The following is a 20,233-nucleotide window of genomic DNA, read 5'->3' as shown; positions in this document are numbered from 1 at the left end:
TTATATTGTTGGTTAACAGAAACAGAATTTATAACAGAATTAGAAACAAAGTCAAAACAGTATTTGATAATAGAAAGGAAAAAGATTAGGCTTAAAATTGCGTGCGATCGTATAACAGCAACAAATAACTAAGATAATTTACCTCGAATGAAGAAGAAGAAGAAGAAGAAGAAGGTTGCTTAACAGAAACAGAATCAGCAACAGAATAAGACCAGAACTTTATTAATTTAGGCACACAAGGTTATGTTTGAAATTGTGTAGAATCACAATGACCCTAACGAAAAAAAACTTGCCTTTATACAGAATAACAGAATCAGTAGCAGAAAATCTACAGAATCAAGACAGAAAGGGGTAAAAAGATGTGCGGGAGATCCGGAAACCTATCGTTCTTATGGTGGAGGCAGACCCGAAAATGCACAATAGACCATATATTCTCCGTGTGCTAATTATTGTAACAGGCCTAGAAAAGTGTCTCAATTCCCAACATCTATCCATTAACTCAAAAACTGTCTGTTAGAATTTGGACGCCTTTCACCCAGTATTTAGTTTTCAGCATTATATGCGACGAAAAAAATTTACATTTAAATATGTATAGTATTTCTTTAGTGGATGAGTGTAAAGGAAGGCTTAACCGCCTGTAAATTTGCAACCGGGTACACCTAATCTGGGTGCTGGACATAAAGGGGTAACCGGCAATGAGCTGGCCGACGAACTAGCCCGCTCTGCGACAGCGTCCAGAATAATGGGGCGAGAAGCATGCATTGATGTGGAGTCCACAGAGAGAGTGGGGAGAGAACAGCATTGACAGCAAGCAGCAGGAATGCGCCATGGAAAGCTGCTTCTGGGAGGGTACAATCTCGCAAGGTTTGAGAAATGATCAACCTCCCCATTAGGGCACTGCAAGCTCAGGAAGCACTTGTCTAACATAGGTTTAGTCTCTTGCGCAAAATGCCGGTTCTGCAATATGGAACAGGAAACCACAGAACACCTGATTCTGGATTGCTCAGCAATTTGCAGAAGCAGGCTCAAGGCCCTAGGTTCCATCTACGTGGACAGGGATCACATCACCTCAGTCGCGCCCAGCAGACTTCTGGAATTGTTCAGGGTGCTGGACCTTGGTGACCATATGTGATATAGGAGAGGGCTCAGTAGACCGCAGATCGGCAAAACCTCAATTTTACTATATATTTATTTATTTACAAAAAAGAATCTTTATTAAAAACATTAAAATTATAACCTAACATAATTGTGAACACAAATTATGAAAACATTACATAAAATAAATTACAGAATAAAGGAAAATCGTGCTTAATTTACCGCAATACCCTTGGTAATGAAATTCACTTGCAAACAGGGTGTCGTTTTAGTGATTCCCTTAAAGGGATTATTTATCTTCTCGCTCGACAAATCGCTATCGGCTAGATGCCAGCTCATGTGATATGGACAGCGACCCTTAGTAAGCGCCGTATCATCGCCACAAGTGGGACAGAATTCCTGACCGGCAATGCAGTTTTCCACCAGGCCCATAACCTCGCCAATGGTCTTGAAAGTGGGAAACACTTGCAAATTGTAGCAATCGAAGACTTCACGTATTTTCATTGCCGCATTGCATTCGGCCGCCTTCATTTGATTTTCGAAAGTATTCGTGTCGGCGTAGGTCTTCGTGGCGGCATTCGTCACCTAGAATAGAGATTGTTTTTCAAATAAATGTCACACACACACAATGTCTGTAACTTACCGCCGTCGAGATGCATTGCGTGTAATTGCTCTCGCTGAAGTGGCCCGCATGCTTCTTCTTGCAGTCATTCACAGCCGTTGCGAAAGTGCTGGTGTAGTAACTTTTTAAATTGCGCACTGTCGCCTCTGCGCCCGACACAAAACCCGCGTATGCATTGTTGCCCTTCAGCGTGCAGTCCTTCATTTTGACGGTCAACTGTGCGATCTGCGGCAGTTTGGGGCGATATTTATGCACACAATAATCATTGATATCGTCCAGCAGCACGAGCGGATTCAACTTGTTGTCCACCTCCTCCAATTTGGTTTCCAACAGTTCTATATTGTAGGCAATAACGTCGAGTCGTGCGTAATATTTGGCCTTGAAGTCAACCAAGCTCTGTTCGAGTTCCTTCACATTGATCGCGAATTGACGCTGGTGGTGCAAGTAAAAGAGATCGGCACGTGGCGTTGTTGTTATGTTGTAGTAGAGCACGTCGGGAAGAATTGTGATTTCGCACTGGAAAAGTTTAGTTAAATTACAAAAATTTTTGTATCAAATCGGACGGTCCAATAGTGCTGCAGTATGTATTTAAAATTTTCTGTTTTTTATACAAATATTTACCTGTACGCTGTATGCACAGCACATCACGAGTAGTACTAGCGTTAATTTACTGAGACATCTGCTCATCTTGATTTTTGGGAGGCAACTGATTGAGACTCGATTAATCATTGCGTGGATTTATAACAGAAATATTAAAAATCCCGAGATTGATTATAGTTGAGCAAAAAAATGGTTTGAGGAACAAAATAAAAGCGGTAGGAACGTTCAGGTTCTCGGCTACGCTACTCTAACTGGGAATAACAATTTTATTTTGCTGCGCGAACTCACTTTTGATCAAAAACAACGACGAGTTGATGATTCGAAGCATCGTTTGGAGATGTTTAGGTGTAATAAACCCAAGTTCTTGCAGCAAGAAGTGACAATGAATGAAACATGGATCTATCATTGCACTCCAAGGTCCAATCGATAGTCATCAGAGTAGACTGCACACGATGATCCTACTTCAAAGCGTGGAAAGATGCCACGGTCGGCTAGCGAGATTATGACGTCTATATTTTTGGCTGCGCATGGAATAATTTTTATTGACTAGCTTGAAAAATGAAAGACCATCAACAGCGTCTATTATATAACATTATTGGACCGTTTGAAGGAGCAAATCGCCGAAAAACAACCGCATTTGAAGAAAAAGAAAACACAGTTTACCAAGACAAGTCACAAGTCAGTGAAAACGAAGCCAAAAATTCATAGATTGGGCTTCGAATTGCTTCCGCAATCACCGTATTCTCCAGATCTGGTCCCCAGTGACTATTTTCAGTTCTTAGATCTCTAAAGAATCCTCGATGGGAAGTAATTTTCGTCAACTGAAGAAGTGATCGCCGAATTTGTGGCCTATTTTTGAAGAAAGGCATAAACACCTGTTACAATTGAACTTTCGTGCACCAAGAAGTTTTTTTTTCCCCAGTCGGTTCCTAAGCAAAGTCATACATTGGACTAATTTTTAGTTCATGCCTCATTCGAGGTCTTATTCTCGTTCATTGCCTATTTTTTCGCTAATCTACACCATTTTTAACTCAAATCCATGTCCATACTCGAAGTCAACTCAATTAATCTTCGGCTACCATAAATGTAAATGCTGTGTGCTACTTTCAATCTGAGATGAATCCAGAATGTCTTATGCAATTGTTTCGAAAAGATTACTCTCTTAAAAAAGGGTTATAATACAACACTAAAGTTCACAAAATAGTTTCTAATATCGTCGACCATTACCGAACACATATGTTTTAGTATAATATGAGCAATAACGATAGTATTTTATAGTTCAAGAAATATTATAATAATAGCGCTTTATAATTACAAATAAATTATTACATTTAAATTATACCTTGTAAACGAAATGTATAAGGGTTTAAAATTAAGTATATCACACTTTTTCTTTTGACGACTGCCTTGTCTTTCTCTCTTCTGCTGATAAGGAACATACAAAATAATACTGGAGAGTAAATAAATTTGCAACACAAGCCGCTCAGGAAATTATTTTCAAAGACAGAGAATATTTTCAACACAGAATTATCTGTAAGTATGTATTTTTTTGCAATTACTTCTATACTATAGTATATAGTATGTTTTACTCATATTATTTTGCATGTTTACTGACAAATCCGCGGTGAATCCCACAATTTCACCGACATAGGAATTTCCTTCGTTTATTTTTTGTGCTGAAAATCCATTGTTTTCTCTGGTTAAGAAAAGAGGTGATTGATCTTGAACACAGACTCCATCCTACAGTATGTTCATAAACGGTACTTTACTTTTCCCACGTCAAAAGTTATTAAGTAATATGAAAGACGGTGTCGAGTGTTCGATTGCCATTTGTTAAAAAAAATCTGTAACAGAACGTTTTTGTGTTTAAGTTGCATTTTACAAGATTCGTTTTCTTCGAATTAGCTTAATTTCAAGAATCAAACCATTAAAAAGTATAAAGTATTTAAGAAAGTTCTGTTGCTAAGTACTAAAGAGTACAAAAGGTACCACGTTCCACATTCCTTAACAAAAGGTTAGGTAGTGAAAAGTAGCAATAACTTTGAGAATATAATTCCAAAATTTGATATATCTCTAATCCGAGGAATGCCTTCCATGACGCTTTCAATGCTTGGAATCGCGCTGGCAGCGCTGCATCGACGTAGAATGAGCCTATTTTGAAAGTTTTTAAAGAATTGTAACGATTGATTCAATAATTTTTTTTAAACGACTCAGTACTATTACTTTCCGGACAACCCTGTAGCACGACGTTGACCAGTTTTTTCACGGAATTTGATGAAAACGACTTCATTTCCAACAAGACGTCTAAGCATGGACACATTGCGGATAAAAGCAAAATTTGGCGACTCATTAATCATTTCTCGAAATAAACGAGTCGCCAAATTTTGCGATCAAAATCAATGGTTGCCAAGATCATGCGACCTCTAGATTATTTTCTATGGAAGTATAATATCTAAAATCAAAGATTTACACCAATCAAGCGACAAAGCTCATGCAACTCGAAGACAACATTCAATACACTTTAGTCAGAACTCCGGACGAAATGCAATTTTCGCAAACAAGTGGAGATTTGCATATAATGATGGCCATTTGGAGGACCTTTTGTTCAAAGCAAATCAATTCATTTTTAAAACAACACGCCGTTATTGTTGGTAGACCTTCTAGATTGGATTGGATGAAACATTTCAAATTGGCAATTTTAGCCTAGATGTATCTACAACTATCGTATTGACTGCAGAGACACTCCAGTCTATGAGTCACAGTTTAGTTTTCAGATCTCTAAATAAAAATATTTCCTAACGCCTAACGGTGTGAAATTGCTTCATCTCGTTAACAAAAATTGAAATCTTATCAGTTTTTTTGTTATTTAAAATTATTTATTTAGTTTCACAAAATTTCAGGTCATACAAATATCAGTATATTATAATTCAAACCAACGGATAACTGGGACGCATTGCAATACCGCCAAAGTTGACATGTCGTGGCACATTTATATAGCCATCCATGCCCCAACTGACGCCCCACGAGTTCTTCAATATCCAATAGTCCGTATTCGTAGTATTATCTCGACCATAGCCTACCAATAGCATAGCATGATTTGGTTTACGCTCCTCACAAAGCTCGTCGTTGAATACGCCTTGTCTATAGAATTGTTTGCGAAAGCATTTCGCATTGATTTTAACAGCAATTGGTCCCACTGTGGCCACAGCAGCCTTTAGAGCATCTTCATCGTCGGGTGTAATTTTGACAAAACCTTTGCTCTTTGCCGCAATCGCAGACGCGTCGAACAAACACTCCGCGTCCAATTGAGCGTGGTAAGGATACACAGTGGCGGCGTTAATGCCACCATTGTCGCGTATATAGAGAAAACTGCGCTCTTTATTGCCACCATTACAGCCCTTATTTCCATATGTGATGGTACAGTCCAACAGATTCTGCTCCGAGAGCGATACTAGTTTCGAAGTTTTGCGAAAGTGTTGACCCTCCAGCGCGCCAGTAGTGGCAAAAGCCCAACAGGAACCGCAGCGGCCTAAAGGTAACGAAGATGAGGATAAATTTAGAAATATCGCACATAAGGTTTAGTGTAAATAATAAACTGGCAATACCTTGCTTCTTGACCGCAGTGACCGCGCCCAACTCACGCCAATCCACCATATCGGGCAATTCGACATTTGCTGGTGGTATAAAGGTGGCGCCTTGTTTCAATACGCTTGGATAACTACAAAATGTACGCAAAAATTAGTTTTTTATGTGTGAGTTACTTAAGGGGAAAGGGAAGCTAATTACTCATAAATCTCATCGCTGCCACTCATAGTGCTCGCGAACTCCTCCTCGCTGACATCGGCATACTCATTTATTCCCAACTCAAAGCTAGTTAGTCCCTTCGTAAAGTTCTGATTATGTTCCTCGATAAATGCGAAATGCTTCAGAAATATACGCTCACGTTTACGCTCTTCGGCATCCGATGCGTAGTGTTTATTATAAACTAGCTGAAAAATATTAGTTTTAATGTGAAGTTAGTGACCAAAAGAGTTACAATATACATAGAGAGAGAGAGTTAGAGTTTTTATCGCAACAATTGTCAGAGAATTGTCTTCAAGTTCAGCTTTGTCTGCAGTAGTCCATAAATAACTTTCCAAATCGGCCTTACCTTAAATTGTTGAAAATGTTTTGAATCCTCAACAATAGCAGCGTGACTTATGCGTAAAGCTATGCTTAAAGAAAGCAAACCAACAACAAACAATTGCCACATTTCCAATCAGAAGTCGCTGCAAGAATAAAAGCCTTTAAATTCACTTCGAACTATATTCCCACCAACTGTCTCCCTGCGTGTTTGACTAAGAACTGAAATTTGGAAAACCCAAATTTGAAAATCTATGGTAATAGTCAATGACCTGTTCAAACTAGTTTGGTTAACTAATGCTACCTGCGGGTGATCTTTGCTGCCGCATAAGAATTGAGGAAAGGCAAAGAAAATTAAACATCTAGTGAAGCAACAACATGCAATCAAAGTAACTGATGCCACAGCTGAGATATTCCTTCCGATAAAAGATGAAACAGTCATACTGGCAGAACACGTTAGGTATTAGCAAGGCTTATGAGAATGGAATTAATTTTAAGTGTTTCGAAAATATGACAATAATATTATGTTACATAGGGTGATCCCTTTCGAGGCAACCTTCTACTTTTTAAAGAAAAACACGTAAACTTCAAGTTTAATGGGGAATGTATATTATCACTCGAAAGAACATTCTTTGTGTCCGGCATTTATTTTTTGAAGATTATCTCTTTCAAATGCTGGCCGCGGCCACGTCTCAGATAGTCCAGCCGTTGAATCCAATTTTTGATAACTCGTTCGAACATTTCGACCGGTAACTGACGAATGACACGCGTGATGTTTTGCTCCGAGGCCTGATTCAAGCGGGATCGTCCGCATAGGCTTTACATATCGCCACAGGAAAGGTCTAGCGTTGTGACATCACATGATCTTGATGGATAATCGACCGGACAAGTACATATATTCGCACCAAAGTGTTCTCTCAATAAAACCATTGATTGTCGCCGAGATTACGAGCTTCGATTTCAGGTATCAAATAGTCGGTTATCATGGCGGCATAACAGTCCTCATTGACGGTTACGTTCTCACAAACCACACCAAACCATTGTTTTTTTGATGAACTGAATCTCTTCAGGTTGCTCTTCGTATCAAATGCGGCAGCTTTGCTTCTTTACATACCCATTGAGCCAGAAATCGGCCGCATTACTGAACAAAATTTGGCTCGAAAACGTCGGATCTTCTTGAAACTTCTCAGAGCTCATAGAGCGGGAGAAATCTGTATTTGTACGCTTTAAATCGACATTAAATACGACAATTCGTTCCATACGTCATTCCGAATTGCTACGAACGGCACCGAATCGACTCTCCACGGTCTTCGTGTATTAAAATTCGAAAAATTACATAAGTATGGTACGTCAGTTGGTCTTGATTCGTAGATAGTTTGAAAGAAGTACTAAGCAATTGAAGGTTATTGAAAATACATATAGTTAATTCTAAAAGAAATAAAACCTACAGGTCTTTTCTAGTGCTTTATTTGAGAATTTTAAACCAAAGTTATTTTTGTAAAAATATATTTATTGCGGAACATTTCAAATAGTGGCGTTGTAATAATCCTCGGCGGGAATGACACGTGGACCGCCCTGGTAAGCCACAATGAATATATTTTCGATTTCCAATTCGCTAAAATCGAAATTATGACCTGCAAAGAGGAGAAGAATAATGAAATTGAATCAATCAATTAAAGGAGCCATACTATAGTTGTTCTTTGACTGATCACGACTGACAATTTGCGACTTTCAGTTAGTGTATAATATAATTTCAGGCATAAATGTATATTCTCAATTCGTGCGAATATATACGACTTGTGTACTTATACAGCCGTCTTCGTTTCGTCAAACTGTGCAGATGTGTGAATCGAACAGACAAGTGGTATAAACGCAATAGACTGGTATAATTAAGTAGAGAAAGCATGTGCTTATACCACATTTTCACTCTACATAACACTATTATTCTTTCCACGTAATTTTTTGTATTTTTTTTTTTGACAAGATAACTCAGTTTAAACCACATACGAGTATTATACATTAAAATGTCTTTCACTTACTGTGTGCCGCCCATTTCTCAGCACTCTTATGCCGATTATAGAATGCCTGCAGCTGGTCATTGTAGCTGGGATCTGCTGTATCCAACTGCATTATTTTTGAAAAAATAAATAAAATAAAAAATTAATTGCGCATTCTCCACACTCGCTCACAACAATAAACGTACCTTTTTCACGCTACCGCTAACCATAACGCGCGGGCATGCCGGTTCCATGGGATCGACGCCACGTCTTTGACAAGCGCCATTCTGATCGTCGGTAAAGAAGAAGGTGACCTTATTCTTTTGCTGCGTATCGCGTCCAGTGAAATCCAGATTCAGCAAGAAGAAGCGTATGTGACCGGTTGAGGAGCCATTCAGAGCGCTATCGTCCACTGCCATTATATTGACCATTGGAAAGTCCATGATTTTCTCATGGGTGGAAATGCTGCCCACAGCAGCCCAGTTGGCTTGATGCACCAGGCGACGTGCCAGCGCAGCATCAGACAAGCCTGACGGTTGACGTCCGTGCGCTGAGTATCCTGCGCAGCTATCAACTGCGAGCAGTGCGATGAGTAGGCCGCTAATGATTGCGATTGCTTGTGACATGGTGATAGGAGTGACTTGTAATGTCGAATGTGAATTCCCTGCGTTTATATAGTAAGAGTTCACTATATTTCGATATGTTTCTGTGTATATATTTATATATTTAACTGAGACAAAATGTATGCGGTGTGGCTGCATCATCATCTTCATTAATGATGCAGTTTGCTGATTATACATACATACATGTATTCTATGTGCATATGTACATATGTCTGATGGGTGGCTATTTCTAAGAATTTAACAATAACAGTTGGGGTTTTTTCCTTTCCGCATACAGTGCCTCCAAAAAATTACAGCGCCGTAAGTTAAATTTCTGTAGCTTATACAGTAGCCGCTTCTCTAGCTTGAAGCATAAATGGCTTAGTAGTTTCCAATGGGTGATAAACAAGAAAAAACGGTAACCTGCTTCCCCTTCCCTTCCCTTTTATTTCAATTTTGAATGACAGTCTGGCAGCTGCTTGTCAAAAATTAAATTAATTTTAAAATTAATAATATATGATTAATTAAATTTAATTAATTAAAAGTAATTTCATTAAAATTAATTTTAGAGTTCACTTCTTAGACACACTGTATATTACAGCAAAACAAAATCACCTGCATACATATATTAGTGTGGGTTGTCCCCGAGTTTGACATGGTCGACTTTACTGATAAAGGCTGATTAAGTAAATGTAATATAATAATTGTACATATAATTCATATACATACATACATATATACAAATGTCTATGTCTCTTATGGTATGACACTGTAAAAAAATTAACTCCATAAATTATTATACCATACTGTACTTTGGTTTTAACACAAATAACGGTTAATCAATATTTATACCCTGTATCAGATATCGCTCTGAAATTTTAAACACGCACTTTTCTCCCCAAGAAGCTGCTCATTTTTCCGCATATATCGAACCACCGGGCTTCAGTCTCTGTGTCTGGATATTTTAGCAGGTTAAACGCCTACATGTCTAGAATTGACCCCGATATAGGAAATATAGTTCATGCGTGCAATGAGTAATGTTCTCCGGCGACAGAAACTATCTGTTTGCATTTCAGTGTAGCCATAGTTAAGGATTTTTCTTCTTTTTTTTAATAATTTTTTTTCTTATTTCTGGAAGACTTTCAGAGTTTTGCACTTGCCTACCTAGTGTCGACCATTTATCCAACATTTTTAGGTTTGAATTGCAATATCAGTTCACTGACACGTTTCAGTAGGCCGTCGTAAGGAATGAGATTAGAAAATTAGTGATAAGATGACGAACATACATACATACATATACAGAGAGAAATCGCTCAAAAATGAGTACAATTGTTTCTATACATTTCATTATATTACTTACATATATGTATTTATACATACATACATATGTAAAAGAAATTTACAATTTTATTTTACTATTAAATAGAAATGTAGTAAATGCGTAGTTTAAGCATATAATTACATAATTTTCATAATTTCATTATCATACCCACTAATCTAGTTCTACCTTCCGTATACGAAACGATAATTAGCTTTCAGACAAACATTAGTATATATATTCCACATAATCCTACTAATTAACAGTAATTCCAGTGAATTTGGTTACTGTTATACACCTTGTGTACACAAGCATTTCAGTGAAAAAGTACAAATTTTAATTCTATAAGAATCATTTATTCTTTTAATTATACATATTCAATACGTTAACTCATTACCCTTCTTATGTTACTTAATAGTAATCAGTTTAATTCACAAATAGTTCCGTTAATAATCATTCATTTGCGGGTGTTGTGGTTGAAAGTTCAAGCAGGCCGACGTCAGTTCAGCCTTCAGTCTATATAAAAACAATTAAAACCGTTTAAATAAGTATACATACTTTTATTTAAATATTTGTTACCTTTGCGCGTCACTGTACTCATATCTCTCCAGTTCACACAATATATACTCGGAGAAGACTTGCTTCCACTTTCTACGCACTGGTACTTCATGATTATTGCCCAAATGCATTTTGCGCTTATTTCTGGCCGGCAATTCATCTGCTTTCAACGGATCCATCGTAAAATTGTCTAAATTATGCTCATTTGGGTGCACAAACTTTTCTGAAGCAGAATAGTTATTGCCAGTTGCCATTTGCTGATTTAAAGTGTCATTGACAAATATCTCTTTTATGTTGGAATCAGAATAATCATTATTAACAGTCTCATATTTGGGTTCCAGTAAACTGGGTATAGATTCTGTATCGCTTTCATCTGGAGAATGACTTTCAAGGGAAATGTAGTCATTCATTTGGATGTGCTGAAAGAGCGAAGAAAATGTGTTTAATTATTTAATGTTTATTACTTTAAACAAGCATTTATTATATGAAAACTAAAACAACAATGACCCACCACATCCTCCACATTGTGCGCCGTTCGCCTTGGTTCGATTTTAGTTAAAAACTGCATTCCTGAATAAAATTCATAACCCGATTCATATTTGTTGCCATTATGCTTTTTTTCATACAACATTGCCTTCCGTCGCTCGGTCTGTAGATACAAAGTCACTTTAATGATACAAAACTGACACTGTACTATATCTGCACATGCATGCGTGTACTTACATTAAATCTGGAGCGCAAATTATTCCAGTAATTTTTCGCGTCATTTACACTATGCTTTGTAACCTCTGCGATTTCTGCCCAAATTTTCTTTCTGATGTCGCGATTTCTATACGAATCGGAATCAGGGTCCCATAAAGCTGGTCTTGACGCTATATAATCGATGAGAATTTTTTGTTCATCGTGTGTCCAAACTTTTTCGAGCCTACGAAATCTTTTCCCCGTTGTTGACGCACCGTTTGTTGACCTTTGTAAGCTGAAGAGAGGTTTATTTATTATATTATCATTGTTATCACTAATTTTTATTTACTTACAAACTATATCTGCTCATTTTGTTTGTCACACGAAAATGACCAATTGAAAGAAATTGGCTTTTTGACACAACTCAAACATCTGCGTGTGTCAAGAAAATGACTCAAAGTGACAGTGAACTGGTATTTTGACAGTAGAGTTGCATTTTGACATTGTAGCATTTTGACATTCTATAATAACAACACAGCACACATTTTAATGCTTTATAATTTAACTTTTTTAATACCAATTCGACAAGTTTTATTCAATATCCAATGTCGGAATGTATAAAAATAAAAAAACCGAATTTATATAGAGCTATCACTACCGCCGCATATGTGTATTTGTATCATGTATACAGCAGTATTTGATTGTGCTGGATCACAATTCTCCTTGCGCAAAGTCTACACAAGACAACTGATTTCGTGCGCTTATCAAACATATTGATGTACACATGTACATACTTACGCATGCATATATAATATATGCTATTCTTTCATTAATGTATCACATAAAATGAAAACAAATTTACAGATATAAATTTTTTAGATATTGCTTTATTATAAACCAGTCTCACTGTATGTTAAAAATATTAAAATTTTGCTTTTTAAGCAACTAATCTGGATAGTATAATAAAAGTTTGTAAAATATATGTGTGTATCTGTTTCTAATAACACAAAATACAAGATGTATGCCTATATTTAATTACAAAGCACCAAATGTGTAATATTGAACATCCATTTATATCTCAGTTGTTGACTTTTATCACTATTCGGCATGAATTAGTTCGGTTTCGCATTATAATAATCGCTCACAGCCACATTATGAGGACCGCCATAGAAGTCCAATACAAAAATATTTTCTATTTCCAGTTCGCATAAGTAGAAACTATGTGCTGCACAATGAAAGTTATCAAAATATATATTAGGAAAGTAATATAATATCGATATTAACATCTTGGGTCAAAAATACTATCAATATTGTTTATATATATAATATTTGAAGCAAGTGCTTGCAATATTTTACCTTTAATCCAAGACTTCGCAGCTGGGTGGCGAACTGTGAATGCCTGTAACCAGTCGTTGTAATTCTTATCGTTTTTGTCCAACTGTCAAATTAGCGATATATTTTCTATTAGTAATTCATAGAAGCAACTAAGTTAATTTAAATTTACCTGTTTAACCTTTCCGCTAATTATGGTACGTGGGCATGTCGGCTCCATTGGATCAAGTCCATGATTTTTGCAATTTAAAGTTTGATCATCGGAGAAGAGAAAGGTGACTTTATTAATATGCTTCCAGTCAGGACCAGTAAAATCCAAATCAGTTAGCAAGAAATGTATGCGCCCTGTGGACGTGCCATCCACAGCACTGTCATCCACCGAGATTATGTTTACCATGGGATAGTCCGCAATTTTATCATTTGTGGATATGCTACCCACTGACGCCCAATTAGTTTTATGCACCAAACTGCGGGCAACTGCAGCATGATCGGTTGTACGCAAATAACGTTTATATTCTGAAATTATGCGTGCATCTTCGAGCGCTGAATATGCTGCACAATAATTGAACATCATAAATGTTGCTAGCAAAAATGTAAAGACACTGCAGTTTGCTTTCGCCATGTTGTAGTCTATTTCTGGAACTATCCAACTATGTTTTTACTGTTTCCGTGCCTGCAAGAGATTAAATGTTAATAACAATAAAATTATATAAATATACACACAGTGTAAGGTTGTGTGTAAAATGTGTATAGCATACCACTACCATGTTAGGAATCACAATATTTTCATTTGTTTAGGCTGATCAAATCAGACTGAGGTTTACAGCAACAAAACATATTTGCATCAACATTGTCAGCTTAAAAAATGTTAATGAATGTATATTTCACTTTAAAATATAGCAAGTGGAACGAGCACAAATGTTCCTATGTATTTGTGTATTTTCTACATTCACTTTAGAATAAAGAAATTTAAAAGAGAAAGGCGCTTTTGTCACGTACTATGATTCGTCAGTCAGCAGACAAAATTAGCGCATTATCAGAAATATTTGCGCAGATCAATTTGTACACTTATACGTATATAAATTCACTTAAATACAAACTGCGTCTTCCACAAAAATTTAACAATAATATTTACATTGCACTTTTATAGATATAATTATTACACAAAAACTTAATAATAACATTTACATTGCACTTTTATAGATATAATTATAGCGAAACTACCACTTCCACCATATCTTTTGAATTTGTTGGAGCACCTTTCTTTTTGTTTTACCTGTTTAAATATTAATGTTGTTGCTGTTACACCCTTCCACGATCTGTTCTGTTTTAGTTTTTGTTCCGCAATCAGTTCCATTATAACAATGGTTAGCGTTTTTATACCAACAGCGATCTTTGTTCTCGAAGCCAGCTGATTTACATGTTCGTTTTTGAATTTTTTTTCGTAACAAACAAAGTTATTGCGGTGTTGCTGTGCGCTACTTCGCTATACAAATTGACAGGGTTGCACTTTGTTTAAATATTTAAAGCATCAATTAGTATTGACGTAACGTAATGAGCACCGCTTGAGACGTATAAATGGAGTGAGGTAAAAGTTTTTGTTTAAACTTTAGGTAAATATTATAGGGTCTCTTGTAGTGACAATTAGACAATTATAGCGAAATTACTTGTTAATAATTATTTTCTTTTTGTTTTAAGTATTTCAACAACAATCTTTCTAAGTATTATAAATTATAATTAAAAAAACTTAGTTATTACAATTTTGGCATAAATTTTGAGGTTGTATGAAGAAAGTGGCCGTACAAAAATTGTAGACCTTTCTACTGTCTAGAATTGCCTTTATGTAAAAAAATGGCTGCATGCCGGAAATCGAAATTAACCATTAACCCTTAAAAATTTTGTCAACTCTTAGCTTCCTCTTTCCGATCTCAGATCGCACGTAAATTATTTCTCTTATAATTTTTGTTATTTTCCTTCCTTTTCCAAAGTGTTTTAGCCAACTATGATTTTTTGCTTTCAAAAATTGTCTAGTCTACCTATTCTATAATAAGTACCCGGCATTTAGCATCGTTATAAAAACAAAATTACATGCATAATGTACTTGAATATTTAAGATCGCAATTTCTGCCGGCCTCTCAGACTTGTTGACTGTCTGGTATATCGAAAAAAATCAAATCCAAAAATAATTTACAAACATATAGAAACTTTCAACGTACTTTTTGTAATTATTAACTGAACATCTTCATAGTAAGACAACTACAACCTTTCCCTTGAAGTGTTTACAAGTATCTTGTAACTATTTCCTTGGGATTATTACTTTGTGTGTTCTACATAATTCTGTTGACATTCTACATATGTACATATTTTGTACTCGAGTATGCTTTTGAAATATTCAATGTTATTACTTCAGATTGGAGAACGGCCATTGAAACCGTTTTATAAATAAAAACTTGTTATTTATATGACAATGGAATTAGGTTGAGTGGCTATTGCATTAAGCTTTCTTTAATAAATGTTACACTTACTACTAGTTCCAAACGAAGTCGGACATACATACATAGATATGTATGCAGTCAGAGGCTGATCGCGCTTTTGTGCTGTTATTGAAACAGCTGTTTTGCATATCAAGAATAATTTAATTGTGTAACGCATACTTTTCCAGTAATAATTAACCAAACATAAAATTGCTGAAGAGTAGGAAATTACGTGCTAAAAAAGGGAGAAATATCATTACGAGTACTAGTAAAGTAAGAGGTCAAAAAGCTTTAAAAAAAAGCTGCAACTGATTGGAATTATATTTAAATGGATACGAAGAATTATGTGAAGACAGAGCGGAAATGAATGTGTAAATTCTTGAATTACAAATGATCGTTGAGAAGAAATGGATTTTCTTTTCTTTCTTGCCAGATATTTCTTTTCGGACATCTACTGTTAGTATTTTATAACTGGAAATAAATATTGATGTTTAATCAGCTGTTTTTTGCTGTCAAATATTTTACAGCAAAAATTGTGTAAACAAGTTTACAAAATATTTAAATCTTAAAATACTCTTCCTAAATTCTTAAATATTTTTTTTTTGGAGAACTTATTTTATGTGAATGCCAAAGCATAAGTAAATTACTATTTTTTATTAAATACAATATTAAACAGCGCCAAAACTGTTCCGAAAGGACTCAGCCAACACACATTTAAACACTCTTTGTAAAGTCTTACTCCAAAACAACCTTCGAACCAGCTTCAAGGCTCACTTCTGTAAAATAAATACACTTTATTTTTTTGTTTACTTTTCTCTAAAGAAAAACGTGCCAAATGGTTGTGTGCTGGCCCTGAAAGAGTTCATTATCGAGCAGGTTTGTTGGCGTTGAAGTGAGTTTCTAACCGCTGACCAGAATCAATAATGAAATTGCAAGCAGTTTTCTTGCAACATACGCACACATACATATGTATACCGTTGTCTGCATATGCACTCATAATCTAAAAAAATGCTTGCGCCCAGATATTCGCATATTCAAACAGTAATACATGAATATGTAAATGTAAATTTGAAAATGTTTGCTGGGGTTTGGTTGGAATGGACAGAAACCACATTGTATGTATACCTAAATGACAGCATTCGAGTATTAATTTTTATACTCTTGCTAAAGAGAGTATTATAGTTTTGTTCACATAACGGTTGTTTGTAAGTCTTAAAACTAAAAGAGTCAGATATAGGGTTATATATACCAAAGTGATCAGGGTGACGAGTAGAGTTGAAATCCGGATGTCTGTCTGTCCGTCCGTCCGTCCGTCCGTGCAAGCTGTAACTTGAGTAAAAATTGAGATATCATGATGAAACTTGGTACACGTATTTCTTGGCTCCATAAGAAGGTTAAGTTCGAAGATGGGCAAAATCGGCCCACTGCCACGCCCACAAAATGGCGGAAATCGAAAACCTATAAAGTGTCATAACTAAGCCATAAATAAAGATATTAAAGTGAAATTTGGCACAAACTATCGCATTAGGGAGGGGCATATTTTAATCTAATTTTTTTGGAAAAGTGGGCGTGGCCCCGCCCCCTACTAAGTTTTTTGTACATATCTCGGAAACTACTATAGCTATGTCAACCAAACTCTATATAGTCGTTTCCTTCAGGTATTTCCATATACAATTCAAAAATTGAAGAAATCGGATAATAACCACGCCCACCTCCCATACAAAGGTTATGTTGAAAATCACTAAAAGTGCGTTAACCGACTAACAAAAAACGTCAGAAACACTAAATTTTACGGAAAAAATGGCAGAAGAAAGCTGCACCCAGGCTTTTTTTAAAAATTGAAAATGGGCGTGGCGTCGCCCACTTATAGACCAAAAACCATATCTCAGGAAGTACTCGACCGATCTCAATGAAATTTGGTATATAATATTGTTACAAAAGTAGTATTAAGTTGTATTTGTATTGCTATATGCATCCATTATTATGAACAATAGCTGTAGGTATATGGAATAGCATTTGTCTTATTGTAGACATCTGGCGCCGCGGCTGTTTGTTTGTCGAAGCAATAGCTACATCTGGCGCCGTATAGCAGTATGTTCTGGTGGTTTCTAGACGCAATATTCTAGAAGGACACATCGACATCTAGCGAGAAGTGCGTGGCTATATAAGCCGTGGCAGCGCCAACGTAATCAATCAGTGCTAAGAGTAAACTGCTATAGTGTAGACGAGTTGTGAAATAAAGAGTTGTTGAATTAAATTAAACAGTGTTGATTTTATTTGTCAATCCAGAGATACGAACCTAACAAAGTAAACTAGCAAGAGTAAATTCGTAACAATTGGTGTCAGAAGTGGGATTGTCAAATAATCCAAATTCAAGATGGTTAAATTCGGAGAATTGAGAATTCAGCAATTAAAAAAGGAACTGGAGGAGCGTAATTTGCCGATAAGCGGGCAAAAGGCGGATCTGCAGGCACGATTACGTGAAGCAATGGAAGCGGATGGAATTAATGTGGACGAGTTCGAATTTGTTGGGCCAGAAACTTCTACAAAGGTAGAAGAGAAAGTAGAAGAACAACGAACATCATCAAGTGTAGACATGAACACGTTGTTAGTGGCTATTAAGCAAATGGCAGAAAATGTAGTGCAAACAGAAAATCGTCTGGCACAGCAAATGGCAGAAAATGCAGTGCAAACAGAAAATCGTCTGGCACAGCAAATGGCAGAAAATGCAGTGCAAACAGAAAATCGTCTGGCACAGCAAATAGCTGAAAATACATCGCAGTTAAAGTCTTGCCTTACACAACAAATGACTGAAAATAATACGCAGTTAGAAAAGCGTTTGGTACAACAGATTACAGAAAATAATACACAAGTGCAAGAGAAATTTTCAAAATTTGAAGACGAATTAAGCACAATAAAAAATGATGAAGAAAATTTAAGATCAGAATTTCTTCAACTGAGTAATCGTATGCGAGAACTGCAACTGCATGGCCCTGCACCATCAACAAATAATCCAAGATTGAAGGCACCCACATTCGATGGAAGTATTCCATTTCAAATTTTCAAACTTCAGTTTGAAAAGACAGCAATGGCCAATAACTGGAATGCAGCGGACAAAGTGGCGTCCTTGTTTGTATCATTGAAAGGGCCTGCGGCAGAAATCCTTCAGACTATTCCAGACTGTGAACGGGACAACTATGAGGCATTGATGAGTGCGATAGAAAGACGATATGGTAGTGAGCACCGGAAACAAATATACCAGATCGAACTGCAAAATAGGGGTCAGAAAATGAACGAGTCATTGCAAGAGTTCGCAACTGAAATAGAACGACTGGCTCATTTGGCAAATGCAGATGCACCTGTGGATTACATTGAGAGGGTAAAAATTCAATGTTTCATAAATGGAATTCGTGATGTGGACACCAAACGCGCCACATATGCATTGCCAAAAAGAACGTTTGCTGAAACGGTTTCGCACGCCCTCACACAGGAAACAGCTTCCCTACTAAGTAAACCAGCACACAAGGTACAAAGGGTTGAAATGGAACAACCGGCGCTGATGGAAGAAATATTGAAGACTCTGAAGACAATTGCTGCACCGCGAGTAAATACAACAGGAAGATGTTTCAACTGTGGAAAAGCGGGTCACTTTGCCCGAAATTGCAATATAAAAGTAAACCCATCAAAACGGAAACAACCAACAGATAATGAGGACGAAGCATCCACATCTCACAAGTCGTTAAACTAAAACGGAACAGTTCAAAGGGGCGTGAGCTGGTTCCCACAACTATTTGCCCCGCCATCTCGATATCACAAATAGGTCGCCATGACAACAATCTTACTATCAACGGCATCGTAAATGGACGACTGTCAACGCTTACTTTGGATACTGGTGCCACACATTCAATTATCCGACCGGATGTGGTAAGAGGAACGGTTGAACCATTAGTCGGTTGCAAGCTTCGAACGGCCACCGGGGAGGAAGCAGCTGTCGCGGGAAAAGTGTTTTGCAAAGTGATGATTGGTACCCTGGAAGTTAATCACACCTTCATCGTAGCAGAAATCACGGATGAAATTATAATGGGAGTAGATTTCATGATTGATCACGGGGTTACTTTGGATTTAAACAAGCAAATGCTGTTTTGCCAGAACATGGAGATGCCTATAAACACCGGATATGTGACCAACGTTGAAAGTAAGAGGGTGATTGTTGATGATAATCAGAGTATTCCACCAAAATCTGAGGCGATTGTATGGGCTAAAGTGAATGGAGGAGGTGGGACTGAAGAGTTGTGGATTGTGGAACCAACAAAAATAGATACACCCATATTGGTAGGAAGAACGCTTGTGAAAACTAGAGAAGACGCCACCATTCCGGTGAGAGTAGTGAATGAATTCAACACGCCTATAAGGCTGAAGAAAGGAGCAGTAATTGGACAGTGCCAGAATATAAGTGCAATAGCACGATGCGAACGGTCACAACAGAAGCCTACTATTGAGCCACAGCAGATAAGTCCTACACTCCTAAATAATTTGCTGAACGAACTGCATGGAAATGAAAAATTAAAAGCAGAAAAACTATTAGAAAAATACGCATCCATATTTGCAAACGAAGGAAACACAGGAAGAACCGGCATTGTCAAACATCGCATAAATACTGGAGACGCTAAACCAATCCGACAAGCTCCGCGTAGGGTTCCACTAGCAAAACGTGAGGATGCTAACAAAATTATTGAAGACATGCACAAAAACGGTGTAATCGAACCTTCAATAAGTCCATGGAGCTCACCTATCGTCTTAGTTAAAAAGAAAGATGGTAGCACCCGTTTCTG

General features: G+C 36.8%; 5 protein-coding genes across 6 annotated transcripts; all 5 read right to left on the bottom strand.

The window, feature by feature from the left end:
* Positions 1 to 1,187: 1,187 nt before the first annotated feature.
* On the bottom strand, positions 1,188 to 2,472 carry LOC105229842 (uncharacterized). The gene is made up of 3 exons (XM_011210313.3): positions 2,339 to 2,472; positions 1,739 to 2,233; positions 1,188 to 1,680 (listed from the first exon to the last, which is right to left on the bottom strand). Exons 1-3 carry the CDS (start codon positions 2,444 to 2,446, stop codon positions 1,309 to 1,311), a joined length of 975 nt encoding a protein of 324 aa, XP_011208615.3. The 5' UTR covers positions 2,447 to 2,472; the 3' UTR covers positions 1,188 to 1,308.
* A 2,707-nt stretch (positions 2,473 to 5,179) lies between these two features.
* On the bottom strand, positions 5,180 to 6,893 carry LOC105229843 (procathepsin L). Its single transcript, XM_011210314.4, has 4 exons — positions 6,468 to 6,893; positions 6,104 to 6,306; positions 5,923 to 6,035; positions 5,180 to 5,846 (listed from the first exon to the last, which is right to left on the bottom strand). The coding sequence occupies exons 1-4, from the start codon at positions 6,567 to 6,569 to the stop codon at positions 5,245 to 5,247; spliced, it is 1,020 nt and encodes a 339-aa protein (XP_011208616.2). The 5' UTR covers positions 6,570 to 6,893; the 3' UTR covers positions 5,180 to 5,244.
* A 997-nt stretch (positions 6,894 to 7,890) lies between these two features.
* LOC105229844 (protein CREG1) lies at positions 7,891 to 9,094 on the bottom strand. Its single transcript, XM_011210315.4, has 3 exons — positions 8,643 to 9,094; positions 8,479 to 8,563; positions 7,891 to 8,073 (listed from the first exon to the last, which is right to left on the bottom strand). The coding sequence occupies exons 1-3, from the start codon at positions 9,060 to 9,062 to the stop codon at positions 7,964 to 7,966; spliced, it is 615 nt and encodes a 204-aa protein (XP_011208617.2). The 5' UTR covers positions 9,063 to 9,094; the 3' UTR covers positions 7,891 to 7,963.
* A 1,593-nt stretch (positions 9,095 to 10,687) lies between these two features.
* Positions 10,688 to 12,275, bottom strand: LOC105229845 (uncharacterized). The gene is made up of 5 exons (XM_011210316.4): positions 11,949 to 12,275; positions 11,638 to 11,890; positions 11,426 to 11,563; positions 10,936 to 11,333; positions 10,688 to 10,872 (listed from the first exon to the last, which is right to left on the bottom strand). The coding sequence occupies exons 1-5, from the start codon at positions 11,963 to 11,965 to the stop codon at positions 10,803 to 10,805; spliced, it is 876 nt and encodes a 291-aa protein (XP_011208618.2). The 5' UTR covers positions 11,966 to 12,275; the 3' UTR covers positions 10,688 to 10,802.
* A 187-nt stretch (positions 12,276 to 12,462) lies between these two features.
* On the bottom strand, positions 12,463 to 14,365 carry LOC105229846 (protein CREG1). Of its 2 annotated transcripts, none has more exons than XM_011210317.4 (4): positions 14,204 to 14,365; positions 13,100 to 13,600; positions 12,952 to 13,033; positions 12,463 to 12,820 (listed from the first exon to the last, which is right to left on the bottom strand). In XM_011210317.4, exons 2-4 carry the CDS (start codon positions 13,547 to 13,549, stop codon positions 12,708 to 12,710), a joined length of 645 nt encoding a protein of 214 aa, XP_011208619.2. In that variant the 5' UTR covers positions 13,550 to 13,600; positions 14,204 to 14,365; the 3' UTR covers positions 12,463 to 12,707. The 2 variants fall into 2 exon arrangements, with proteins under 2 accessions (XP_011208619.2, XP_049303914.1); XM_049447957.1 differs by having other exon boundaries at positions 13,686 to 14,270.
* Positions 14,366 to 20,233: the final 5,868 nt, after the last annotated feature.

Source organism: Bactrocera dorsalis, chromosome 2, assembly GCF_023373825.1.
Source record: "Bactrocera dorsalis isolate Fly_Bdor chromosome 2, ASM2337382v1, whole genome shotgun sequence".
Lineage (NCBI taxonomy): Eukaryota > Metazoa > Arthropoda > Insecta > Diptera > Tephritidae > Bactrocera > Bactrocera dorsalis.
This window is presented reverse-complemented; position numbering and strand designations above follow the sequence as displayed.

Excerpts from the sequence above, each read along its gene's own strand:
- LOC105229842 (XM_011210313.3), bottom strand. The coding sequence starts at position 2,446 with ATGATTAATCGAGTCTCAATCAGTTGCCTCCCAAAAATCAAGATGAGC. Across the intron at positions 2,234-2,338 it reads GCTGTGCATACAGCGTACAG|TGCGAAATCACAATTCTTCC; the intron begins GTAAATATTTGT and ends AAACTTTTCCAG. Across the intron at positions 1,681-1,738 it reads CGCAATGCATCTCGACGGCG|GTGACGAATGCCGCCACGAA; the intron begins GTAAGTTACAGA and ends TCTCTATTCTAG.
- LOC105229843 (XM_011210314.4), bottom strand. The coding sequence starts at position 6,569 with ATGTGGCAATTGTTTGTTGTTGGTTTGCTTTCTTTAAGCATAGCTTTA. Across the intron at positions 6,036-6,103 it reads GGCAGCGATGAGATTTATGA|TTATCCAAGCGTATTGAAAC; the intron begins GTAATTAGCTTC and ends TACATTTTGTAG. Across the intron at positions 5,847-5,922 it reads CACTGCGGTCAAGAAGCAAG|GCCGCTGCGGTTCCTGTTGG; the intron begins GTATTGCCAGTT and ends CGTTACCTTTAG.
- LOC105229844 (XM_011210315.4), bottom strand. The coding sequence starts at position 9,062 with ATGTCACAAGCAATCGCAATCATTAGCGGCCTACTCATCGCACTGCTC. Across the intron at positions 8,564-8,642 it reads TTAGCGGTAGCGTGAAAAAG|TTGGATACAGCAGATCCCAG; the intron begins GTACGTTTATTG and ends AAAATAATGCAG. Across the intron at positions 8,074-8,478 it reads TGAGAAATGGGCGGCACACA|GTCATAATTTCGATTTTAGC; the intron begins GTAAGTGAAAGA and ends TCCTCTTTGCAG.
- LOC105229845 (XM_011210316.4), bottom strand. Across the intron at positions 11,564-11,637 it reads ATTTGCGCTCCAGATTTAAT|ACCGAGCGACGGAAGGCAAT; the intron begins GTAAGTACACGC and ends TTGTATCTACAG. Across the intron at positions 11,334-11,425 it reads CGCACAATGTGGAGGATGTG|CACATCCAAATGAATGACTA; the intron begins GTGGGTCATTGT and ends TCGCTCTTTCAG.
- LOC105229846 (XM_011210317.4), bottom strand. The coding sequence starts at position 13,549 with ATGGCGAAAGCAAACTGCAGTGTCTTTACATTTTTGCTAGCAACATTT. Across the intron at positions 13,034-13,099 it reads TTAGCGGAAAGGTTAAACAG|TTGGACAAAAACGATAAGAA; the intron begins GTAAATTTAAAT and ends CTAATTTGACAG. Across the intron at positions 12,821-12,951 it reads TGCGAAGTCTTGGATTAAAG|CACATAGTTTCTACTTATGC; the intron begins GTAAAATATTGC and ends TTCATTGTGCAG.